The 24,864-nt window shown below is 35.4% G+C and overlaps 4 protein-coding genes across 6 annotated transcripts; 2 read left to right on the top strand and 2 right to left on the bottom strand.

Moving 5' to 3' along the window:
• Window positions 1-860: 860 nt before the first annotated feature.
• On the top strand, window positions 861-2,249 carry LOC145914485 (uncharacterized). Its single transcript, XM_083002310.1, has 5 exons — window positions 861-1,103; window positions 1,270-1,339; window positions 1,518-1,589; window positions 1,859-2,020; window positions 2,137-2,249. Exons 1-5 carry the CDS (start codon window positions 906-908, stop codon window positions 2,247-2,249), a joined length of 615 nt encoding a protein of 204 aa, XP_082858436.1. The 5' UTR covers window positions 861-905.
• Window positions 2,250-2,807: 558 nt separating this feature from the next.
• LOC145913929 (putative GTP-binding protein 6) lies at window positions 2,808-6,032 on the bottom strand. The gene is made up of 9 exons (XM_083001700.1): window positions 5,870-6,032; window positions 5,616-5,715; window positions 5,366-5,533; window positions 5,144-5,278; window positions 4,472-4,638; window positions 4,256-4,370; window positions 3,576-3,669; window positions 3,324-3,475; window positions 2,808-3,207 (listed from the first exon to the last, which is right to left on the bottom strand). Exons 1-9 carry the CDS (start codon window positions 6,030-6,032, stop codon window positions 2,847-2,849), a joined length of 1,455 nt encoding a protein of 484 aa, XP_082857826.1. The 3' UTR covers window positions 2,808-2,846.
• A 250-nt stretch (window positions 6,033-6,282) lies between these two features.
• LOC145913928 (uncharacterized) lies at window positions 6,283-10,264 on the bottom strand. Of its 2 annotated transcripts, XM_083001698.1 has the most exons (4): window positions 9,931-10,264; window positions 8,651-8,681; window positions 7,809-8,258; window positions 6,283-7,542 (listed from the first exon to the last, which is right to left on the bottom strand). In XM_083001698.1, exons 3-4 carry the CDS (start codon window positions 8,254-8,256, stop codon window positions 6,299-6,301), a joined length of 1,692 nt encoding a protein of 563 aa, XP_082857824.1. In that variant the 5' UTR covers window positions 8,257-8,258; window positions 8,651-8,681; window positions 9,931-10,264; the 3' UTR covers window positions 6,283-6,298. The 2 variants fall into 2 exon arrangements, with proteins under 2 accessions (XP_082857824.1, XP_082857825.1); XM_083001699.1 differs by lacking the exon at window positions 8,651-8,681 and having other exon boundaries at window positions 8,718-10,264.
• A 5,740-nt stretch (window positions 10,265-16,004) lies between these two features.
• Window positions 16,005-19,484, top strand: LOC145913911 (syntaxin-binding protein 4-like). Of its 2 annotated transcripts, none has more exons than XM_083001679.1 (11): window positions 16,005-16,300; window positions 16,414-16,488; window positions 16,554-16,618; window positions 16,693-16,857; window positions 16,920-17,085; window positions 17,147-17,280; window positions 17,684-17,784; window positions 17,896-18,053; window positions 18,248-18,438; window positions 18,534-18,618; window positions 18,806-19,484. In XM_083001679.1, exons 1-11 carry the CDS (start codon window positions 16,095-16,097, stop codon window positions 18,954-18,956), a joined length of 1,497 nt encoding a protein of 498 aa, XP_082857805.1. In that variant the 5' UTR covers window positions 16,005-16,094; the 3' UTR covers window positions 18,957-19,484. The 2 variants fall into 2 exon arrangements, with proteins under 2 accessions (XP_082857805.1, XP_082857806.1); XM_083001680.1 differs by having other exon boundaries at window positions 16,241-16,340.
• Window positions 19,485-24,864: the final 5,380 nt, after the last annotated feature.

The following is a 24,864-nucleotide window of genomic DNA, read 5'->3' on the forward strand; positions in this document are numbered from 1 at the left end:
CGTCTGCGAATAAAATAAATCATGGCAGGCCTATTGTTACCATGTAACCCAACAAGAAAAACAAGCTTTATAGTTTAAATAGAAAATCTTAAACTCCACCAAAACGTGTTTACGCTGTATGTCCTAAAAATGTTTTTGGGAGCCATGTTTGAAAGGTATTTGTCGAACACTCTAATGTTTAGCCAGCACAACCATACTTTTCCGAGTTTCACAAATTGCAATATCCATAACATCCACATGAGATTCTTCGCTGCTTTTACATGAAACATTGTCAACACGCTGAAACATGCTACAAAACCTTAACAACAATAAAAAAGTGGAAGTAACATAATTTGACATTCTACCTCTCGCCGTTTTTGGACAGTTCTAAACTGCACACTGAGTGAGTACAGTTGACGTACTGACTCTCATTTTTTACCCTGATGAAGCTTGTAATGGAAACTTGTATGACTTGATTTCAATTAACTGCTGATTCTTATTTTGCGTGATCTACCACTGTGAAGCTAAGGTTTGTCTCTGCCACGTGGTAAGAACGAAAATAGTTTGGCATTTTGTAGAATTTGCGTTGAAGCACTTCATAAGTGCAGAGAATCTATTGTCTCAGTACATAGCAGGATAAACGTGATTACTTTTACACATGAGTGTCAAATGAAGTAAATTATTTTTTTATTTGAATGCAGCAATTTTCATTTCCATTTTATCCTTTTCTGATTACAGCAACAATATGCAAAACTATTGGATATTCACGCAACAATAAGCCTTTATGACAAAAACTGAAGTGACAATGCTCATTAATTTGTTTAACTTTTGATAATGTAGTTCTAAGTATAGCCAACAAAAATAATTGAAGACTGTCACAACAAAGTAACTGGCGAAATAAACGTTACCCTTTATCGTTTAAAAAAATGGCAAACGTTTATACAAAGCGAAGCAAAATGCCTCGAACAACAACTTTATCTGACTATGGGTTTCGAAGTCGTGTTCAGGAAATTGAAAATGGAAATCAAAATATGGATGAAGTAAGACTACACTCACCAACACGAAGACAAAACCCGCAACCTATTGGTCTTGTTTATCAAAGCCCTTACAACAGAAACAATCAGGTATTCAAAAGAAAACATTAAAATCATTTTCCCAACCAATACCGTTTGACTACCTGTGCTGTCCTGACAAAAGCTACCAAGAACCCCAATTATAAGTAACCTTTTGCTTCCACAAATTTTAGTCACAGATTTGTTTTCTTTTTTACACTTTACTTTATTTATAAAGGTATTTGGCATATGGAATCCGAATCAAATGATGCCGCTACTTCGTTGTCGCAAAACACTGCCTCACCTTCGTAAGTGCAAAAATAAACACTGCCTATTGCAGCTACGAATGTTCCGTTATCCTTTACCAAACGTAGCTTGATGATCAAGCGACAAGGAAACAGTAATCATAACTTCCGCTGTAGAGTCACGAACCGGTTGAGCTAACAGTGATAAATGATAGTTTAACTTCGTTTTTTTTTGCTCAAGGCGCTACCAATTTTTCATGCAAACATGACACCGAGCTTCTAGTAAAATACATGTCCCCAGTTGATCAAGGAGGTAAGAATACATGCGAACAACGCTAATTTCTTTGTCCTTTTTAATTGTTTGCAAATATAGCCTACAGCTATGCACTGTTTCATTCTTCTTTTCAAGTACATGTTTCTGCAGAGAGTAATAATCCGGCCTAAACCTAATAATGCAAGCCCGAATTTTGATTAAAGCCTGCATTAGGACTTACATCTCTGGTTCTGTGGGAATCACCTGTTCATGGCAGAGTTTTGCTGCGTCTTCCGTTTTCATAGCCAACAATACACTTTTTTCATTAGCACATCCACAAAGGCAACAACCAGAAGTTTGCTACACTAAAAATACAATTCAACGTCAGTGCTACGAATGGCCCAGAGAAGTTCCGGCAAAGTTTCGTGGTATGGTAAAAAGAACCCGCTTTGGACACACACCGCATCGCAATGGACCCGTGGTGGGAATTGGTAAAATAAAATGTGCATTATATCAGTGATTCCAAATCGTCATCACTATAAATGTCAAAGTTTGTGTAAATATATGACCATTGATAAAACTACAGTTAAGTTTAAAACTTTAATAGTGCCGAATGTCACCGCAACAGGAAATGCCGGCAAGGATTCAGTCAAGCAGGGATCAGATCCCCTCTCCTCCTTTCAAAACCCGGGCACTGCCTGTATCCTTACCAACCCTTAAGCAAGGAAAAGATCGACCCCAAGCACAAACACATCGAATGTGTGCAAGTCGGATAAAAGTCATTGTATGAATAAACTGTACTATATTGCTATATCAATTGAAAGTCTTATAGCGAAATTCAATGAACCATATATACTATCATTCATGCATGGTATTGATAAGATGTGGGGCCGTTTAGCTAACCATATGCTTTGGTCTGTCGGACCTCCCTCTTGTGGGGCCTGCACAGCAACATTATGTGCCACATACATGATGTTCTAGGAAAAAACCTAGTTTAGGACCAAAGCTTTTCAGCTCCACGCTCAAACGATTCATTTTCGTTGACCGAAATCCCATTTTCAACCACAGCGTGTTTGAATCTCTCCTTGAGGTGCCTTGTTCGGTCTGCAACTTTTGAGATCAATGGGAAAATATAATGGGATCGATGTATGTATTGACAAAACGTCTCGGTTTTGTTATCTATTTGTAGCCACACAAATTTGTTTCCGTGTTTGCTTTCTTACGTCACGTTTTAACGATAACAAATAGCCATTTACCGTTTCAACATATGTCGCTTAGTTCGCTAGTCACAAAAGGATGCCTTGTTTTATTGATAAATCAGGTCACAAAATTATTCAGTTTAACATCACAGAACAAATTAAGAAACTTCTTTATTTTCCAGTCCATCGCAATTACCGTTAAGCGCAACTGGCCATTAGCACCAGTTGTAAATTTTTGAATTGTGCATTCATTTTGCAGCCACTGCAAATGGGGACCATGAGCTGGAATGTCAACTTCAACTATTTGACGACGTGTTAACTTCATTATCTGCTCTTCAATTTGAGTTTGTAAAGTTTTAATGCCAAGATCTTTTTCCACGGACGTGTAACATATCACAGAAGGGATTATTTTGTTTTTTGAGAAATTGAATTCATCTCTCTTCGGTTTGAGGTTTTCATGGAAAGGAACTTCAGACAAACTAAAGTAAAAAAAATTTTTAAAGACACGGAAGACTAAACTGCAAACTAAATATTGCTTGAAGATTCTATACTGGAAGTGCCACAACTTCCAAAGAAAATTTTAAACCGCTCGTACCGTTCACTTGTCAGGTCCATTTTGTTCCGAACCTCCACAATGTTGTGCAGAAGATTATCATTCATTGGTAGCTCGGATAAAAACGCCAATACACTTTTAAGTTGTCTCCTACAATCAGGATGACTCATATCACGCACATGAATCAGTAAATCCTACAGGAAGAATTGATTGAGTATCTGTTTCCATTTATTAGTTTGTTTCATCTGCCACAAAATCACACTATTGCAATATTTTTTTCTTACAAAAACATACCGACTGCAGCATGTCCTCCATAATAACAGAAAATGCCTCCAGTAGGTTATTCGGTATATCAGACAAGAATCCAATAGTGTCGATCAATACGTAGCTAGTAGATGAAAAGAATTCAGTGTATTATGCTTGGAACAAGCAAACTGTGCTGTGACATCATTACTTCGACATGTTACCAAACCTTTTAATATGCTAGTGAAAATATTTAATAGATAATGAAATGTGGTATGATGCTGAAATACATCCGGCTGTCAGATATCTAGTTAAATGGTGTGGTCAGTCCCAATCAACGTTTGTTTGTCAGTTACACAATGACGTCATCTCAAAGGAATCAAGAAAACTATGACAATAACTTTATTCATAAGTTTACCCAAAAGCGAATCTACTTGGTCTGAGATGAATTAGAACATCCCAATTGAACTCATTATTTGGCTTGTTTACATTCCAATTATTACATCAGTTACAACTTAAATGAACAAGCATCTAAAACTACAGGTTTGGGTGTTGTAATGGAAGGAAGTAAATGAATCAAGAATTTGCACTATTTATTTTATCTGTTTCACACAAACTGGGTGTTGGTCATAGTTGTCATGACCTAAGCATAACATTTCGCCATGTAAACCTAATCGGAACAACTCTACTTGTTAAGACACAGTTGGTTACACTTGCAAGCCAATCCTTACTTTAGTTTGTTTGGCAGCATTGCACGGTATGCAGTGACATCCAATGTTGAGAATAACTCATCCTTTGGTTCAGGCCGAGAAGAATTTGACAGTGCTTTTACCAAACTTGTTTTTCCTGTGCAAATACTAAACCTGTAGTGGTTAGAACTGACTAGCCTTTATAACATACTAATAGTTTATAAAAATACAAAAATGGACAATAATTGTCAGACAAACCAGCATTTGTATACCCAACTACAGCAACAGTTGGAACAGAGTTGGAATTTCTAACTTCCCTGTGAGATTCCCTCTCTTGCATTAGGTCTTTTAACTGCTTCCTGAGCTTTTGTTCCTTCTTTCGAAAAACTCTTGAAACACGCTCCTTAATGCTCTCACCAGAACAACTATCAATACAAAATATAATAAAACCACCTTAATTTTTTTGGCACAATATGTCATTTTCAAACATTTAATATTGCATGATGGAACATTGTAAAACTTTTAATTGTAAAACAAACATCAACAATGTAATCGGAATCAAAAATATATCTTTTAATATTCAAGTAACATCATTTTGGCTTCTATTACTAAGAATAAGGTATCAAATCTTGTATATTTTTTTAAGCCTGTGTTTAATATGTGTTTAAAATTATGAATAAACAAATTTGTTACATCTTGAATATTCATAGTTGTTAGGTTAATAATATGACTAAAATAATTAACCAATATAATAATGAACTACACAAAACAGTACTTTATAAATAAACATTACTGTTTCAGTAAAATACATATAAATTACTATAAATACACAAGTTATACAAGTTAGCAAATAATTTATCATCAAATAAAAGCAGATATTGCAACGACCAACTGCACTAATACAGTATTCAAATTTGAAGATAATAATACCCTTTAATTGCCATGTATTTAAATGGGTCAGCTTCAACCTTTTGTTGTAGATGTGGAAAAGTAGCAAGAGAGACATGTAACTTCGCAGCTTTGCTTTTAGCCCGTAAAGAAAAAATGAAAAGCACGAGCTCATTTCTGGGAAAAACATAGTACTGCAAGTGGTTTTATTAAGTGACCTATATTACTTCAACTACGTTAGTATAACACATATCATAAACTTACCTGGCAAACACATGATTGATTCCAGTGGCATTGGTGTACATTATTTTGTGATCGTTGTGAATATTTTTTGTACTGATGAAGATGCATGTCACAGGTGTCTTTTTACAGACATCTTCAGTGAGATGTGAAAAAAGTTTCTTATTGCATAGTTCACTCACTTGATTGTGCCTAACAAATATTTTATATATTTTGATAACAAAAAGTTTCAAAAAATAAAATACATTTAACAACTTTGCTGAAAGTGTACAACCTCATTTCAACCAATTGATGCCCAGCAACTTTCCATCCAGGTATACTTTTTATTAAACTAAACGATTCCTGCAACTTTGCGGTCTTTGTAGTGTCTGAATCTAAATAAGTGATAAAATGCCCAAATTATTGCTGAACTATGCACTTTATTTTTTCAAGTGTGAAACTAAAGGTTAACCATGCAAAGTTAATGAGGATTACTTCCTAAATGAACTCTTTAAACTTGTAACATCTAAAATATTTTAATGCACCTACCTTCTTTCCATAATGGCTGAATTAAAAACACAGCTTGTGGTTTTTGAAATATATTATCCTCCACTGTAAAATTCCCAAAGACATTGGCATTCTTTGCACAATGGTGAAAGTTTTTCAATGACAAAAAATGTCTTATTTTACGTAGAAGAAATTGACTAGACATGACTAAAAAATCAGATATGATTAAGTATTGCAGTGAAGTTTTCAATAATTTTCAGTTGAATGAAACAAACTTTTCAGAAAGATAATTTTTATTTATTTTTGAGGTATTTTATCACATCAAGTTTAATAAAAGTACTCTATATAACGGTTAGTTACAGACAAATAACAACTTCAGGAGGTTTTAAATTGTAAAACTACAACAATAAAGTGACATTGTACTCACTAAACCATTAAATTTTACAAAAATTTGTAAAGCAATAATTTATCTCAATTGAGCAAGGAAAATTTGCAACTACTTTGTGAAACATTGTAAAAAGTCACCAATGAAGATAATAAAATATCATTTTGAACATATACTTTAAATTGGAGTTTACAATCACTTCGTTTGCAATAACCATTACAAAAGAATATGTACTTGGAATAAGCCTTGCTGCATACCCAGTGTGACTTAAAGGCAAGTGCACAATATTGGTTGTGTTGTTTTAATTTTGACATCATATAACGCTTCCATGTTTGAGTTGCAAACTTATTAGTTTTAAGAATACAATCCTTCAATTTTGACCACATAAAATCATCAAAATAAAACCTAAATTGTTGACAATCATTTCTGACATATGAAGTTGTGGGTTTTGTGGTTAGTTTTCGTACACCCACTCTATGGAAATGTGGTTTCCAAATTCTAAAAGCAACATCACAAAATAGAGAAGGAAACTGCACAGAAAAAGTGTTATCACCAAACTGCAAGTTGGGAATGAGATTAATGTTGGAGTTTTGTTGCATTTCAAAACTGCTGTTACTACTTGTGTGATCTGACTGTATTTCTTCCACTATTGAAGATTCATAAATTGTCTGGGTATCACTGAGAAAAACATTCGAGACTCCGTGCATGCTCAGCATCCACATGCATCGAAGCATAGTAGCAACATGCTCAAAGTTGATGTTATGGCGGCGGTTGGAAGTAATTTTTCGAACTATTTTGCACCAAAAACCTTGATCGGAAGGTGTAAAAGGAATTGTTGAACCAACTGCGTTCAATAGATCAGCAACACACACTTCCACGAAAGGATGATGCTCAAACCGTCCTGTGTATTGAAATTTTATTACATATTCCTTTGTTGAAACAGAAGCAGATTCTTCTGAGAAAGTTTCAACATCATCAGAATTATCACTAACATTCATCAGGTTTAACCCATCAACAGACTTCTCTGATTCTTCACTACCATATGGCAAGATTTCACCTGTTAGCAATGATACAAGTTCCTTGTTATCATACCAAAATTCTTGTAAATCTTGTGCGTGTGTTTTTGTCATTCTACTACAATCTTCAATGTCAGCTGCTTTGACTAAGGCAATCCAATAACTTAGTTTATTTGGGCAATATGGACGAACCTTTTTCATAGCCATCACAAGGTGTTCAACAGTTAAATTTGATTTAAATGTTTGAGAACTACGATAACTTTGTTTATGATCAAAAGCTGAATTTATTCTCCATTTTCCAGACTGTTCAAGACCTGAATATAAAAGATATTATTATTGCAAGTCTTGTCATAATGCACCTAGTTTAGTATAAAACAAAACACATTTTAAACAGTTGATTGCCATCATTACTAAAACTTTAGCTTAACTTCAGATAATTTCTGCTCTGTATCAAAACAGGACAAAACGTTATGAAGACAATACAGATCTTAACTAGAAAAATGTTGTGGACCCGTCAATAAGTTACAGTGGACGAAAGTTGAGAAGCCCAAGTTAACATGTATTAAACACAGATTGTTACCTGAATTGTTGCTTTGGATGGCATTTACTGCATACTCTTTTAAAAGATCAAGGTTCAGCCAATGTTTAGAAAAAGAGTTGATCAGATCTTGTATTGATATGCGTACAGCATTTTTATAAACCATGTGCATACATCTGTACAAATTTTGAAGGACTTCCTTTTTGTAATTGTTCCAGGTGTCTTTTAAAATGTTAATGGTTTCATTTTTGAAAGTACTGTCCAATATTCCTCCAGTAATTGTTTCCGCCAAAGTGCTCCAATAATCTTCTTCTCGGGGTTTTAGGGGCAAAACTTTGAGCATAAATGCAGACAAGTACACTGCTTGCAAATTATATGTTATGTATTCACCATGCAGTTCACAAGCATGCTGCAATTCTATTTTGTTGATGTTACACAATAAGGTTAAAAGGTTCTCAATGTCCACATCCGGGTTTTCCACAAACTCCATCTCTGCAAAAAAAAAATCATTAACAATTAAAAAAGTGACAACTATCAGTTAAGATAATTGCATTTTTTTAATGTTGCTTGCAGGTAAAATAGCTTCTGTGGTAATCACAAAATTAACGTGACATCACATTCTAATCCACCACCTATATTGGAACGAGGCCTGTGATATTAGCTGTTGTTGAAACTTATGTCAAGGGCTGACAAAGCATAACCTAGCAAACAATAAAAGTAAAATAAATATATCACTTGCTTAAAGTAAACTGTGGCACAAACTATTTGTTTGTTTTTTTCAATTAAACAGGTGTAATTTCCAAAACTGAAACATTGAATGTATAACGGGAATTATAGTCGAATAAGAAAAAAAATCTTCTTTTAACATCCACACAATCACACACCTCATGTTTGGTCTCTGGTGTATTTAATTACCTGTAACAACAAACACAATGTTATACTGATACTTACGATATATTCGAAGCCTGTTTTTGGAATTTACTTCAATCCTTTGGGCCCCACAAGATAATTTTAGGTAGATTAATGTGTTGCTGTCAGCGCTTGCAGCATTACATGTTTCAAGAAGAAAACATGGGAAAACAATAGTTACTATGTAACAAAAAATTAATTTTATTTTGGTTCAAAATACACCACTACAATGCTTATTTATCTGGCACACCGAGTTCCCCCCCCCAAAAAAAGTGTACACCACACAGTTGGATTAATCTGTTTTTTTCTGTGCAGCATTGATTTTTAGTCACATTCATTACGTTTGTTTGGTTCCGGCTTTTAAAAACAAATTTTTGAATTTAAATCCCCGTTATCAAGTGACCATTTTCTAAGCAGGTCTTTATGTCGGTAATCTGTTTTCAGCATCCCTAATATAATACTAACAGGTGCTTAGAGTGAAAAATAAATAAGCAGCTAATAATACTGCTAATTTGTTGGTTGATGCAAGGCATATTCCAATACACAAAAACTGGAAATGCACATGCTGAAACCACTTTAATTTTGCAGAAAGAAAAACTCCCCAGAAAATGAACAATTGTTGTTAATTACACAGTACTTGCTATCGCCTTCCTATGCAATTTTGACAACAACCAACTTCTCTGTGCTCCATTGTCAAAAACAATGTTAGTAAATAACCACAGAAGTAAATGGATTACTGGGGATGGCAGAATTTTGTGACACTTAAAGTTGATGGGCTTTTCAGATGCATACGATCTGACGAAGACTGAGGTCAACTTTAAAACCTAACAGCCAACAACCAAAAAGAATATAGTTAGGGTTAGGAAAAAGTGTATCCAAAACTAACTGCCAGATTACTTTCTGCACAATTGCCAAGAATCTTTAAAACATTGTAAATTTGGTAAACATTTTGCATAAGCAGAGATTATGATAATAGACCAACGCAAAAATATAAAACACATTTTATATACACATATATACCAGTACATGCTCTGGTATTTATTAAGTAATTTACAATTGTCATCAATTTTTTTGTACCAAATTAATGTGTACATCAGAAATGGAAATTTTGCATCTCACTATATGTAACATTTTTATGAAATTCTGCAGTCAGCACTCAAAATACTGTATTTACATCAGTACATACTGCAGCTTGGTTTAAAATTGCCATATTTTTGTCCTAACATGTCATAGAAAGGATAATATATGGACTAACCAGTTTTTCTGGAACGCTTCTTGTTTGAAACAAACAAAACAATAAATACAGCTCAGAAAAACAAACCCAAGTATTTTTATTTAGAAGAAAAAAACCTACTACAGTTTAGCTGTTAATATTAGCAATAAATTTCTTTGGTTAGATCGCTTATGGATTTTGCACATAAACTTTAGCCAAGGTCTAGTGTAGAACCACAAAATGGTTCGATAAAGAAAAAAATTCAGAAGCGGAAAAATATAAGTTTTACAGCCAAATTAATTTTTACGGCCAAGCCAAATTTCAAACAAGCATTTTTTAAATTGAGGAATCTCTCGATTTTATTTCCCACACAATAAAATACGAAATTAACATATTCGCATGGCTGAACACAGCGTCACGCTTTGTCACACCTTCGTATCAAGAATAAACAAGGTGATTTAAAATCCCTACAGAAGTTGTTTATGCCCTAATTAACCCATAAAAGGATTTTATTAGTATTGGTTGCATTTATCCCAAAATTATTAGCAATATAGCAGTACTTAAACAAGCATTATTTTTAGGTAATTGTGTATCTTAATTAACTGCGAAAACACATTTTATTCATCAAACTGGTCAGCATTTGCAAAAACATTATTTTGAGTTTCCAATGGCGTCTCGTAACTGTTACGAAAAAGGTTGAGAATGATTTGCTTAAGAGATACAATCAAAGGATAACTTTTCATAGTAAAGTAATTCCAGCTTTATAACCGTTTATAAAACTACGTTGCTCGTTGTAGTTATATTTTCATTCAGAGTGGTAAAATAAAAAAGTCTTACCGAAACGATTGAATTTTCCCAAAAAATTAGCCTTTGTATTTTCGTAGCAGGTAAGGTTTCTTACAGTGCATGTGACATGGAAAATTAAATAAAAAAATTAAACTGTGAAAAGGTTATGGGCGAAAAATGTAGCATGATATGGCCACAGGTTTTTAAGATGCAGCTAATCAAAGTTACGTTTGAACCATAGCGCCCTCCATAATGGACACCGGTCGCGCTTCGCGCACGTTTCAAAACTGGAGGCGGATGTGTTTCAACTGGTTTATGCGGTCGTGTGAGACTTGTAGACAGTTTTTGGTGTGTTATTGCTCGTAATGAATGCATGTAAAACGTGGAAATGTATTAAATCTACGCTTATTTTGTGTTGACGAGCGTTTGCGAGACTCGTCCAGCAAGGTAAAAGAGTTGTGTTTGTGTACATTGAGGTCCCTTTGTTTAGTTTTAGTATTTGTTTTTGTCCCAAAATCCTAATATTGATCTCAAGGAAGGGTTCTGCTTTAACAAAAAAAATCTTGAGAAGTGATGTATTAGGTAGGACAGATCGACTAAGTCGAGGCAAAAGGCTAAATACTTAGTGCATAAATTTTTCACTGAATACACATAGACACACTTTTTTGAGTTTATTTTTCTTGATAAAATTGTCAATGGTAAAACATTGTTCAATACACAGAAATTTTGCAATTACAGTACATAATATTGCTTTCTATGTCAAAGGACACAAGTCATACAGGACATGAAACAAAATGATTTACAATATTTGAGATTTTTCAATTGCACCCATGAGGTAATCTTTTTGCGATCATTAGGTGTTTTGACGAAGTAGGACCTTTCGCTAGAAGCTCTATTATACCTGCTCGATAGTAAATTTGTCAGTTAGACAGACAGTAAAAGTGTATTACAAATGATACAACTGATTCTATTAAACAATTTAATATCTGAAGCAGATTGTAGCTGCACAACGAGCATCTGTGTCCACTGGAAAGAGGCCCAATTGATGGCATATTAATATTCCGCTGAAATGCCAGGTTAGCGTTTAGGTGTATTCGGATCGTACAGCTTAAGTTCCCTGTGTTTTTGGACAAGTTTAATATTTTTGAAAAGCTTGATTTACGTGCTTTCATTTGGTTGTAAATTGAAATTGGCATCATAACTAGGAAAAAAGTTATTAAAGAAAAGTCGATATTTTTTCATGTTATGAATAGTTTTTTTTTTAATAATTTTGGTATCTTTAGAAAGCCTATGAACTTTCACGTGTAAAAAAATCATGCTGCTACCACGTAGGACAGCCGAGTAACTCGCGTTTAATGTTTTGTTAACTGGCGATTTTTTTTTGTCAACTAACATCCCTCTGGTCGCACGACCGCAGAAACCAGTTGAAACACATCCGCCTCCAGTTTTGAAACGAGCGCGATCGGTCTCCAGGCCTGTTATAGAGGGTGATATGGTTTGAACCGTTGCGAACAAATTCCTACGAAAGCGAGATAATTGTTGTGACGTCATAGAAAGCGCTTTAGTCGTGCGAGAGCTGCCAGAGAGGCTTATGCGAAGCAATGGAAAACGTGGTAAAAAGCTGGTTTAGTCGTTTTTTTAACAGGAGCACAACTGGTGAACAAGTACAACAAACGGATATTGGTTGTTTGTTTGAACTGTAGGCCGACCTTTTAGGTCTTATTTAGTTTCTTTGTAATAAATAGTTACTGGGACAGGGTACTTTTGTGGTCAAAGAATTTATGATTTCATATTTTTTAAGTCAAGGCATTTATGATTGCTAACGTCATGCATAAACTTTTCTAAAATACGACAAAGACAAGCCGTTATTGGCTATCTATCGTGTCAATTAGTACTTATTGATGCAAACGTAACATAGAATTATCAGGTGAGGTTAAAGTTATAACATCACACCTAAAATGACGTCATGTAATGTCACTGACCATCCCCGTCTTATTGCAGACAGAGTAATGTCGTTGCTGCTGTACCTTTTGGTTTGCTAATAATCAGAGGCAAATAAGCCTTTGGTTTGTGACGTCACATTGACATATTTTTGTATGATGTTCTCTGCACGAGAGTCCTCTTCACAGAAAATCCTTTCCAATCGCATGGTAACATTATTTGTTCACAAAAAACTCTTGACTTGATCTGTCGTGATACGAAGAGAAACTCCATGCCGCGAAATCCAATCATGTAGAAATGCATCGGCACAACTACTCGCTGAAATGTTAGTGAGAGAAATGGCTTCTGAACCATCTTGTGAACCTATCAACAATGGTAAAGATGCAGTTGTAACCTATAGAATTTGGTAAAGGACTAATAGTATCCAAATTGATATCGGTAAATCGCTTCTGAGGCTCTATAGCTTCCATGAGGATCGATATTATACACCACTCATGGATACCCTTTCTCATACGTGGACAAACGTAATGCTCCACAATCAATTTCTGAGTGATTTTAATTCCAGCATGTAATAAAGTTCACTTTAAAGGCTTACAGAATGTTGTCGCTAACTGTTTGTCGCGCGTAGAAATTATCCCCTGAGATATTGACTTTCACGAGTTGTCAGAGGAACATGAACCCTTGGAATTTCGGGTTTAAAATGTCTGATCGCTTCATATATAGCCAACAATTCTCGGTCAAATGTTGAGTATTGACTTTCGGCCAAATTCGACTTTCGACAGAAAAATGCAAGTGGTCAAGTCCAAGTAACCATTGACCATTCTCAAACTGATTTAAAACCACCCCCATAGCAAAATTACTGCAATCACAAACCAATGAAAATTTGCCGTTAAATCTTTAACAATTTCTTAGCCTTGTTAAGAGGCACTATTTGTTTAGGGGACCAATCAATACACTTACGTTTTCTGAAGGCTTTTTGTAACATTGCCACCTTGGGTATGTTCAACGCAATGTGGAGCGAACATCAGCATGCCAAGACATTTACGCAATTCTTTAATGGTGTTTAGGTCTGGGAAATTTCTTTATTGCTTTCACCTTCCACCCTAACGGGTGAAAACCATGACTAGTGACTCGATGTCCCAAAAATTCAACCTCTTCGACACCGAAGAGGTTGCAATATCAGTTGGTTTGAATTAAATTGTCTTTAGCGCGTTAGCGACTGAACGAGTACCTTCTACCGTGCCAATTGGTTAGTTAGCGTCAGAGACTATTTGGGTGGCGGAGAGAAAATCAAAATAAAGTAAGAACTGGTATTTAACAATGTAACATCGAAAATCACTCATGCACAACCCCTGCGTCACACAGTAAACATATAATTGTATTTCAACACAATATCAATTTTGCCTTGTATGTGACATCATAATGCAAGAGAACTTTTTTCCTTCTGCCATGCTTCGTAAAACTGAGTTGTGAGGTACCACGTGTAGCGTGCTGAATTTAATGTCAAGCTTATTTTACTAAAGCTAGAGTTGCCTTGATTCTATTTGAATAAGGTTGAATAAGTTGCTGTAAGATATATTAATCGGATTGGTGTGTTGATGTTTCGTGTGATCTGGCTCAAAACTCCGGTAAGGGTATTTTTATTAACATTGCTTAACTGGAATCTTAGTGTACGTTTTCTTCACAGAAAACCGTGTTCGTGTTCTTGTCCGTGTACGTGCTCGTGTCCCTATTCTTGTACGTGTACCTCGTACGTGTTGTCAAGTGCCTGTGCCCGTGTGGCAAATACACGCGTTTTTGGAAATTGACATTCCTTCTTGGTGTGACGACGGCGCGGTGCCAGACGCGCAAATTCTGCCGTTACAAACAAGTTACAATGAAAAAGGGTGTATCGTCGAGCCGGAGGCTAAAAGACTGTGAGAGCATTGCAGGAAAACCTAGCTCCGTCTGTGTTCCAAATGTGTGAAGAGTTAAGTTGGGAAACATGCGTGTTGTGCTACATTGTGGATCTTTAGACGATTGTTGTCGTTGCGTATTAGTCACAAATTACAACTTATAATAAATGTTGTGTTTGGAATTCAAGTCCTTCCTCAATTCCACCTTACAGTTCTTCAACTGGTTGCATAAGATCGGTCAAGTTTTAATATTCGCGTTTATTCCGGTAGTCCCAAAATAAATTCCTATGTTGCGATTTGAAAAGATTTTGACCACACCTGTTCAAAAAGAATATTAAAAGCACATACAGGCTCATTAAACCAGCCTCAACAATACACCGGCCGAAACGTGGGGATCGTAAGATAGTAGGTGCTTATTTCGTCACAGGACGTCGACAACAAAATCACTGTAGAGGCGGGAAATAATTATTTGTGCTGGAGAGCTTATTGTCCGTAACATTGTGGTTTTATAGGTACTTGTGCAAACAGAAGCCAGGCGGAGTGTTACCTATTGGAATGCATTTCGTATAATTAAGCTTCCAGTACAGACCTCATGTGATTCCGCGGAGAACATTGTTTTAGTAGCAAAATCTCTAGCTATGTATCACCATCACATATATTAATATAGATCAGTGATCACCAAATTATATTCTTCGGTTGCCCTGAGGATCAATATATAACTGAATGTGGATGCATTAGTTATTTATATCGTTTGTCCGTTGACTCATATTTGCATATCTTAAAATAATATTTCTGCCTTGCTTTTAAATTTCACAGCTTTGAGTTTGTGGTGCATGGCCTGATAAACTGATATTGCCTGTTCACATCCTATGGTCCCGGATTAACTGACAAAATAACCAAGGAAACAGTAACATGGGACATTCCCAAAACCAAAACCATAGTATATATTATTACTCGTATACATACAATGCTAAAACGCATAAATTGGGATTCCAACGTCTAATATAACTTAAACGAGAAGTAGAAGAATTAAAACACTGAATTACCTGTACCGTACATAGCGTATAAAGTTTCTGAGTGCATTTCGAAAAAAAATTGTCACTTTTTGTTGCGGAATATATAAGGAAAATATATAGTCCTTGACCAGTTCAGTAAGCTCTATCTAGTTTCCTTAGATGCCCTTGGCCAGTTCCGTAAGCAGTATGTATTTTCCTTCCAGTTCCTTATCTCTGTAAATTAGTGTTTGTGATTTTCCGTAGTTCAATTTTATTAGTGTGAGTTTAAAAATGTTAACAAAATCATTTAGTACTTTCCTTCCTTTGAAAAAATTACATTTGAGGAAGATAAGAAAGTTGTCACATCACAATTACATAAAACTGTAATTAGTTATACTGATTTCAATTCCAAATTGTATTCTTGACCACATTGATTGCCTGAAGTTTATCAATTAATGTGTTGTTTAAAATTATTGTTGTTATCACCAGTGTATATATATTGTTTTTTTTAAATTTGGTATTAATTATTTTGGTATACATTATATACATTACTGGAAAAGGACCACTAAATGCATTCTTGCTGATCCAAATGAAACTCATTGAATTGGACACAAGAGTAAACAAGCTTGGACTAAAATTAGTTGGGGGAAAACAAACTCATCATGGCTTAACTTTTTTGTGTGGGATATTTGTAAAACAAATTTTATCCAGTGGAGCCGCTGCGAAAGCAATGCATGTAAATGATGAAATAATTGAAGTTAATTACCGAAGCTTGGCTGGTGTGACTTTGCAAAGGTGATTTGGAACTACATAGTTGTTGTTCATAAAACAATAGGTAACGGAAACTTATAGTTTTATCAGTGTTGATGCCATTTTGTTTCTCTAAAATTTATTTTTCCATGTTTTAGAGCAATGAAGATTCTCGAATTGGCATCCCAAACAGGACATGTGATACTTGGTTTTGCATCTGATAAATATGCAAGGTAAAGTTAACAATGGAAAAGTTTTGTTGCCAGTATATCACTTATTTTGCACAGACTATGTACAGGTCAAACTTGCAAATATATGAACAGCTTAATATGTCTAGAGCAGAAGGGGTCCTTCGATCAACTGGTATAACCAACAGTTATGACATCAAGTTTATGACATCCCTAATTTATATTCAGAAATATTACTGTGTATCACAGAGTGTCATGAAAACTGGGGCTTTGATGTATGCAAAACCACTATCTCCAATGACTCATCACCATTTTTTCAAAAAACATACTGTATTCATAAAACTGCGGCTGGGCTTGGACTAACAGTTAAACAAACCGTTGAAAGTTTGTCAATAAATAATCATGAAAATATTAGTAAGTCTTTCTTTGGCATCTTTGGATATTTAATTTCAAACAATTGCACTTTCATTTCTTAGCTCTATCCTTGAGAAGGGTTATAACTGTTGTTCCTGGTGGTGATATTGATGTTCAAACGGACATTCAAGTAGATGATGTAATTTTATTCATAAATGGTGTGTTTGCTGCAAGTGGTTGTGATGTTTCATCTATGCTTTTAAAAGAGAAATTGCAACTCAGTTCAAAGTAATTTAACTTGACATTTGTAAGTGTACATTTAACCTGTCTTATGGGCAATTGATTTCAGGTTTGTTATTACATGTATGTCTTCCAAAGCTCCAGTGATTGAGATTGCTAAGGCTTGTGAATGTCATTTACAGAGTTCAGCAACCATCAAATCTGCAAAGTATGTCTTAAATCACACCAATGATCAAAATACAGGTGAAGTAAATTAAGTGGTTTTATTTATTTTTATGAACAGACATGTTAGCATTTTTTGAATGTTCAAATTTACTGCAAGATATCTTGGTCAACTATCAAAATATATCCCTAGATTACTGATTTTTTCAAACTTTGGTAACATAAAGGTAAAGCTAAATATTGATCATACAGGACAGTTAAATATATTTAGTTTTTTGTGTAAGTCTTACATAATTAGGACTTCATAATTTTAACCTTGTTTTCTTAAAAAGTTGTTACCAATGCTACCCATACAAGTTGTTAATAGGGCCTTAACCACATTTTTTTTCTAAAAAAGTGTTTTTGGTATAATCTGCATTTTTGTCAAGTAACCAATCGGTTTGTTTGTTTCCATTAAGCTTGCAATTTAACATTTATTGCTTAGGTTGTTTCCTTGAGATTGAAGGTGACACATTGTCTCAAGATTGCAAAAAAACTTCTGCACCAACCACAGACACAACAAAGCAACAAAATTGTTTTGAACAGGTGTAATGTTTGTGCTTGATTTAGTCGTTTACTTAACTTCAAATAGCAAAATTCTTTATACCCAGGAAAAAGGGGGTTGCAATTTTAATCCTATTGTACATTATCTTGCAGCAAGTTCAACATTTAAAAAACACTCTTTCTGTTGCAACAAATGAAAATTTGAGGCTTCAGAAGGAGATTAAGCAACTTTTAAAAAAACTAGACATTTCATCACAGAATAATGCAAACTCGATCCAGGTTCAAACAGATATTTATACCCACGAAATAGAGTAAGAATTGTTTTTTCAAATAAGTACAGTATGTAATAATAACTACCCTTGAATAAATTACAACAAACATTTTACAAGTTCAAGTGTGCTTTAATTTGTAAAGAGTGTTTTTAAAAGTAACATTACCAAAACAAGTGCATTAAAACTTCAGCTTACAAGTACATATTATGTTCCTGAAACTTCGAATATGGCAGGGTACTCCGGAAAGAAATTAATAATCTTCAAGCAAGTGAAACATCAATAGAGAAACTGGAAAATGAAAATGACAAGGAATGTTATCTTTCTCTATTAGAATGTGAATGCCGTAAAATGAAGGAAATTAGGGAATCACATGAGAAACACATTAGGTGTTCAATTTTATTTTTGAGTAAAGTATGTGAAACAGGTAAGGTGGTTTTGAGACTCCAGTTTTAGGTCATAAAATACAAGTTTTTGTTTATTGCTTCATACTATTTTTTTTTTATCTTGTATATTTTGTAGTCGAGAATCCCAATTCTGTGCCAATTAATACTACTCAATGGCAAAGTATTAGAGATGGAGCAAAGAATCTTTTGGATCTATTGAGGTAATTTGAATATGTTAATATATTTGATAGCAAAATGAACTGCCATGTTTTTCTTGTAGTTTCCGTTAGGTTTTATCAGCAGTAACGTAAAGAAAATATAAATATAAAAAAATCTAAGACTTGCAGACCCACAATAAGCTTTTAAAGTGAACATGTGTTCCTTGACAATAATAAATGTTTCTTGCAGTTTGGAATTGGAACGTAAGGAAATGCCGTTTGGGTGGGAAAAAGCAAGTTTAAGCAATGGCCAAACCTTTTTTATTGATCATGTTAACCACTTAACATCTTGGAGTAATCCGTTGTCCACTCATTCACAAGAAATTTCACACATAGACTAATATGAAATTGTAGGATGCGAATTGCTTGCAATATCAACTAGTTTCTGTTAATTTGATTGTACTGACAGTTTTGCATATGCCAAAAAGCCAAAAATGACTAACACGTTTGGGGTATTGCAAGCCATCACATCTTTTTTGTTGTAAAAGAAAGTGGACTAATAAAAGTATTACCATAAATAATTGCAAAATAGCTCTGTGAAATCTGTTTTGGATGCATAAAAGATATTGATGTTTGATGTTTTGCTGAAGTGGTTTGAGTTTTTACCTCCTATGCAATCCCAATTTGTTCAACTGTTCGTACGAGAAAAATGGTTTGGATTAAGTTGCTGTCCAGTTAGCCAAAACAATTAATTTCACTGTTTGGCCCTACAAGTAAATTTTTGTGATTGTGATTGCTTCCGAGCAGTTGAGTAATAACAGCATCTATATTCCTCATTGTTTTACTGTACACGATTTCCGTATAATAACTGACTCGATAACTCGCATGGTTTTATCAGTACGATTTTTATTTTTGCATATTTATTGTTGATGCGCGTTGAAGTTTTCTTGTGCAAATAGAAAAGATTTGAATTGAAATAGTCTTACTATTAACTGTTTGGTCAAATAATTCCTCTTCCGTGTAGTGTCCACATAGCTTATACCAGGGCTGCCCAAACTTTTTTTAAGCCTCTTTCAACTGATTAAAATTTGGTGCGAACCCTCATGTTTTACGGTACAGTATTGCAGCGTACCAATTAATTGCCAATCGGCTGCTAGTGCTGAATTTACAGTCTGCTTGCGTGGTCTTGCTAAATTTAAAACTCCGTGGAAGACAGATTTATTAATTTGAAAGACAAGTTTGCAATGTCAGGCGGCGTAAATTTTGATTTGTTTCAAGCGCGTTAGTGACTGAGCGAGTAACTTCTACCGCGTGCCAGTTGTTAGTTAAGTGACCGAGACTAGTTGGATGACAGAGAATGATAACGAACGAAGACAGAGAAAAGTGCGAACGGGTATTGAACAAGTTACAATGAAGAAAAACGTTTGTCGTCGAGCCGGATGCCAGAAGACTCTGCGAGTTCTGCCGGAAAGCCTAGCTCCATCTGCAGCCTTCGTTCCGTCTGTGTTCCAAATGTGTGAAGAATTAAGTAGGGAAACATGCGTATTGCTACAGTATTTCGATATTTTACTGCAACAGTTAATTGTAATACGTTCTGAATAGCAGAACTACTGTGTAATATTAAATCTACATACCCCCCCCCCCCATTGGGAAGCCCTGGCCCACCATCCAAAACCATATACAAGTTCAAAATTTTATAAGAAAATACGATTATACGAGTGAAACAAATCTAAAAATTCATTGGGCATCACGACGCGCTGGTGCGTTATTTTAAGGTTGGGGAATCGCAGCACTGTAGCATTAGCAGAGTCCGTTATTTAATGAAGCTTCACGGAATTTATTTTCATATAAAACTGCGTGACCTTTCAAATGTTGCAGTGACAACTAGTGTTCGTTATTTGTAGTGAATTTGACTTCGGAAAAACACTAATAGGAAATGGGAAAACATTTTCCACTTTTGGTGCGCTGATACGTACCTGTGCAGTGCTAAATACGTAACGCTTGTTTTGTTCGTGAGCATATATGGGTCAAATCAACCGCTGCTAGCTTGAAACAAAGTCTGCGGCTCCGAATAAGTTGAACTTTCGTTTAGAGCAGAAGGGGTCCAAAGTTTTTTTTGTATTCTAAAGGTTGCTGACATCTGGGCCAGGCATTGGTGCTGCAAGTGTCAGACACTGCTGTTTGTGTCGCTAGTCTTACTTATTATTTATTTATTCGATGTGTGGTGGTAGAAAGTTGCACCAGTTATTGTGCACCATTAACTATTTTCATTTTTCTTGCTATAGTAGGGCAAGTAGGCTGTTTTTATGTTTGTTTCATGTTTTTATAACTTGGAACTGGACTTAGCTACAGCTAATAGACCGGGACGCTGGGCTCAGCTGTTTAAACTTGGCTAGCATTGGCTTAAACGGGCCCATAGAAGGCATACGCGCTGCAGCATTTTTTTTCCCTGTTTTGTAAACCTTTCGCTTTCTCACCTTCGCTTGATGTTTGAATCATGTGAAAGAATAACGAGATAAGAAAGGTGTAAATTTCCGATGAAATACTCTTCGCAAACATGGAAAAAAAAGGCGACACAACACGTCCGCATGGACTCGTTGTAGCCGTCGTCGAAATACATCGACAGTTGAGCTGGTGTGAGAAAAGTAACTGCTCTGAGCAAAGAGAAAAATATCTTGGGAAATAAATTGAAAAGAGTAGAAACCAAACAAGTTGCCGGCAAGAAGATATAACTTTGTTTGGAGGTTTGTTTTACGATATGATTACCTGGGTATGATGTTGGTAGCATATGAGTGACAGTGATAATGTGACTCTACTGTAGAGCTGTTAATGGTGATTGCAACTTTAAATTTGAATTTCAGCTAAGAATAATAAGCGCGCTATGCAGTACAATTCATTATCTGTTAATATAGTTAGAACTCTGACCAGAAAACGCAGTGGTGCTAATGGACTAATAAGAATATTCCTGTATTTACATATCGAGAAGTACAGAAAATGTGTGCTTTTGTTGCAGTAAGCACATGTACATTATATAACAATTATTTGTACTTTTCCTAAAGAACATATTTTTTCATTTGTATGGCCTTTTGGGGGGAACAGTACTTTGAAAGGCATGAGATTTAAACAAAAATTTGAATGAAATTCATTGGAAAATCAAAGAGTAATGATGCGGGCGGTTTGTGTCAAAAGGGTGTAAATGATTTTTGGAGCTAGCAATGCATCTGAAAATTAAATTAGTCTTTGATCTCAAGTAGCCCACGTGTATACGTGTACTTACTATCATTGTTCAGCTAATAATTTTTTGACATCTTTTAAAAATGCAAAAATGCAGACACTCTTTATATTGTTGTTATCCTTGTCTAAATGGTGCTGTTGTGTAGCTGCATTTTTTAACTTATTGAAAGCACGCGTTCGAAAACTGTTCACTTCTCTCTCGAACGTCAAGTGTTGTCACAGCTGACAAGTAAAATGGCACTTTTAAGCAGTTATTCTACGCACTAGCCAGTCCTACTGTAACAGCTTGTTATTTATTGTGCCGGTTTTTGCGACACTATATGTCACAGTAGAACTTTTGTCGCAGGCCTTCCTTTACCCATAAACCCGAGAAACATGATTTTACTTGTTTCCAGTCGGGTAAACCGTTGAGCTATAAAATTCTGTGCGTGATTTAAACATCCCGAAACAAATTAAACGGATTTGCAACACAATATCTCAGCAACAAGAATAACCACGCAGTTCCAAACAATGAGTATACATGAAAACAACGATTAAGTTATAAAAGCTGGTATTTGCAGAAATATAGTGATGTAAGAAGTATATGCGTTTGCGACGTTGGTGATTACCGCAGTGACAAAGTGGCAATATCATGCCTTGCATTTATGATTTTTATGCAATAACTTCGTGATATAGGATGCTATATGTATAATATATTGACAAGTCAGAAAACAATGAAAGTGAGCGACACATATCTCCTTAACATAAATCTTTTGATGTGTACCGTATGTTACGTGGCAATAAAATTGCGTATTCAAACCCTTTTCCAGGAATAAAATTTCAAAGCCATTGAAATGTGCGTATCCTTTTCGTGAGTACCCTTACAGGAGAGAGTCGCTGGTGTCGAGTGGATTCCCATCACACTTTCGCTCTTACGACTTTTAATCTTTCTGCACTCATATTGTTGTTATTAAGGTAGCTCCAAACTGCGTCATTACATGTTCAAGAGGTTCGATGGCGATCTAAACCAGTTGCCTCGACAACGAAGTACTTGGCTCGTTTGTCACTTCTTTCGACCAAAACAAACAGGGACACTGGTTTTACACGTAAATTTGTTTGTTTTCACAGGAAAAGGAATATTTGCAGCCAATATGGTTGTCAACGTTATTTATGATAAACTTTGGTTTACCAAAGCATGATACCAGGAAATTCGGGACATATATTTCCAGAAACAACTAGATTCATAAAAGAAGAACCGCGTCGAGAAACACCACTTGAAAACTTTGCGCTGCCTGGCCAAACACAGTCAAATACTCCACCATCAATGGCAGGAAATTTTCGCAATAATTACGATATGAACGTAAGTGAATTTTGGAATTTTGGTTTGTTGTAAACACAACTGTGATTGTTTGTGCTTAATGTACAGAATGGACGCAATGGCGGAGATCAAAACAATGGGGTTTGTTAATTTGTCATATATCGTTGGTTAAGTGTTTCAGACCAAACATTAGCATATGTTTAGTTTGGAATGTATGAAGCTGATTCAAATTATCGGTGGCGAAAGATCAGGGGAAATTTGGATTTGTTCGTAATGGAGCGCAACGAAAGGGTAAGTGTCCACCATTTTGTTTGAGAGTGGGTTAAGGTATGGAAATTACCTTTTTAGCTGAGACCCAACAGCGATTATTGTAGTTAAATAACATTCCTTGTTATTTTATAATATACAGCATCTTACTTCTTTACAATGGAAATGGCAGAAAATGCCGAGATCGAGAAGACGTACACCAGGATATGAGGTGTCTGATTTTTGTACTTGTGTTTTATTCTGTGTTTTTAGAAGTGTGCTAACATGTTTGATCATAACTACTTCTGAAGTATTTGATTTATTGACTTAGCTATAGAATTAACTTCAGTGTTGAACTAACAATAGTATTTACACATTAGGTAAAACGAAAACATTACTAAATCTATACATGTCTTTTACTGCCGTTGTTATTAGCAACCACAGTTTTTCAATGATTCTGATGCTGATGTATATAAGCAAATGCCAGAATCCGCCCGCACACGGTCAAGAGCAGAGTCACGGCAAAGAATGCGAGAGGTTTTATATTGCAGATGTGGTGTGGTAGTTGGGGATATTTTGGTTCAATGTAAATTTTTCAAAACAAACGACCTCAAACCGCTTTTAATTTTGCTTCTGCAACGACTTATGCCTCTGCGTATTATTCGTTCTTATGTATTTGAAAAAGTGGACAGCATGGTCTGGTATATACAGCCCACAGGTTTCAACAGTTTCGCTAAATTTTTATGAAGGAGCTTGACACGTACTTTTATGAACGGTGGAAAAATGCCGACCAAAGACAAAATGCCGACAGAATGGACCAAAAACATTCTGGTGACGTTGTAGGGAGTGGAGGGGAACGAAATCCCCATACAGCAGTTGGAAGGCCAGATTATGACTATTTTAATGATAGTCAGGTAGTAATGTGTAGTTGGTGGGAGAATAGGTGGTGTTTTTTTACAAATTTGTCACTTGCGCAAACGCTGCTTAAAATAATTAGCGTTAACAATTTTTAACAGCCCCCCATGTTTGGATTCAACCCGAGAAATAACAATGCGGCGAAGTGGTCCCGGTACGGATACTTTCCTGATAAGAGCGTTGGTCAGGAAATGCCACAGCACGTATATCAGCCACCCTATGTAAGACAACCACAATGTAACGTCCAAATGCCGCATAGAGGAAACGTTGATGAATATCTACCTCGGGCGCCATACAGTTATAATAGGCCTAACTATGCACCAAACATACAAGGGTCACCACCCAAGTTTTTCAACGGAATTTCGCAGAAAGAACAAAATGAAGACTACGGGTTTTACGGAAACGAGGTATGGTGTCATAGTTTGCACGCTGAACTTAAAGAATTAACATATAATAATACACTAACCACCAGTTGTGTAATGGAGTGGAAGTAACTGTGTTACAAAATTAACACCATATATGCATGCAAATATGCATCTGCTTTTTACCTGGTACTTGTTCGCCCGATTTGACGTGATTACACTCATATGGTTTTAGGTATACTTGTTTAAACAACA

The sequence above is a fragment of the Ascidia mentula genome, chromosome 9 (genome assembly GCF_947561715.1).
Source record: "Ascidia mentula chromosome 9, kaAscMent1.1, whole genome shotgun sequence".
Taxonomy (NCBI): Eukaryota; Metazoa; Chordata; class Ascidiacea; order Phlebobranchia; family Ascidiidae; genus Ascidia; species Ascidia mentula.

Bases quoted from the DNA above. Each gene is read 5' to 3' on its own strand.
- LOC145914485 (XM_083002310.1), top strand. From the start codon at position 906: ATGGCAAACGTTTATACAAAGCGAAGCAAAATGCCTCGAACAACAACT. The intron at 1,104-1,269 runs GTATTCAAAAGA...TTATTTATAAAG, and splicing joins CTTACAACAGAAACAATCAG to GTATTTGGCATATGGAATCC. The intron at 1,590-1,858 runs GTAAGAATACAT...TTTTTTCATTAG, and splicing joins GTCCCCAGTTGATCAAGGAG to CACATCCACAAAGGCAACAA.
- LOC145913929 (XM_083001700.1), bottom strand. From the start codon at position 6,032: ATGTCTAGTCAATTTCTTCTACGTAAAATAAGACATTTTTTGTCATTG. The intron at 4,639-5,143 runs GTATTATTATCT...TTGTATTGATAG, and splicing joins AAATACATGGCAATTAAAGG to TTGTTCTGGTGAGAGCATTA. The intron at 3,670-4,255 runs GTAAGGATTGGC...TTCATCTACTAG, and splicing joins ATGCTGCCAAACAAACTAAA to CTACGTATTGATCGACACTA.
- LOC145913928 (XM_083001698.1), bottom strand. From the start codon at position 8,256: ATGGAGTTTGTGGAAAACCCGGATGTGGACATTGAGAACCTTTTAACC. The intron at 7,543-7,808 runs GTAACAATCTGT...TTTTATATTCAG, and splicing joins CATCCAAAGCAACAATTCAG to GTCTTGAACAGTCTGGAAAA.
- LOC145913911 (XM_083001679.1), top strand. From the start codon at position 16,095: ATGAAACTCATTGAATTGGACACAAGAGTAAACAAGCTTGGACTAAAA. The intron at 16,858-16,919 runs GTAAGTCTTTCT...TTCATTTCTTAG, and splicing joins AAATAATCATGAAAATATTA to CTCTATCCTTGAGAAGGGTT. The intron at 18,439-18,533 runs GTAAGGTGGTTT...TATATTTTGTAG, and splicing joins GAGTAAAGTATGTGAAACAG to TCGAGAATCCCAATTCTGTG.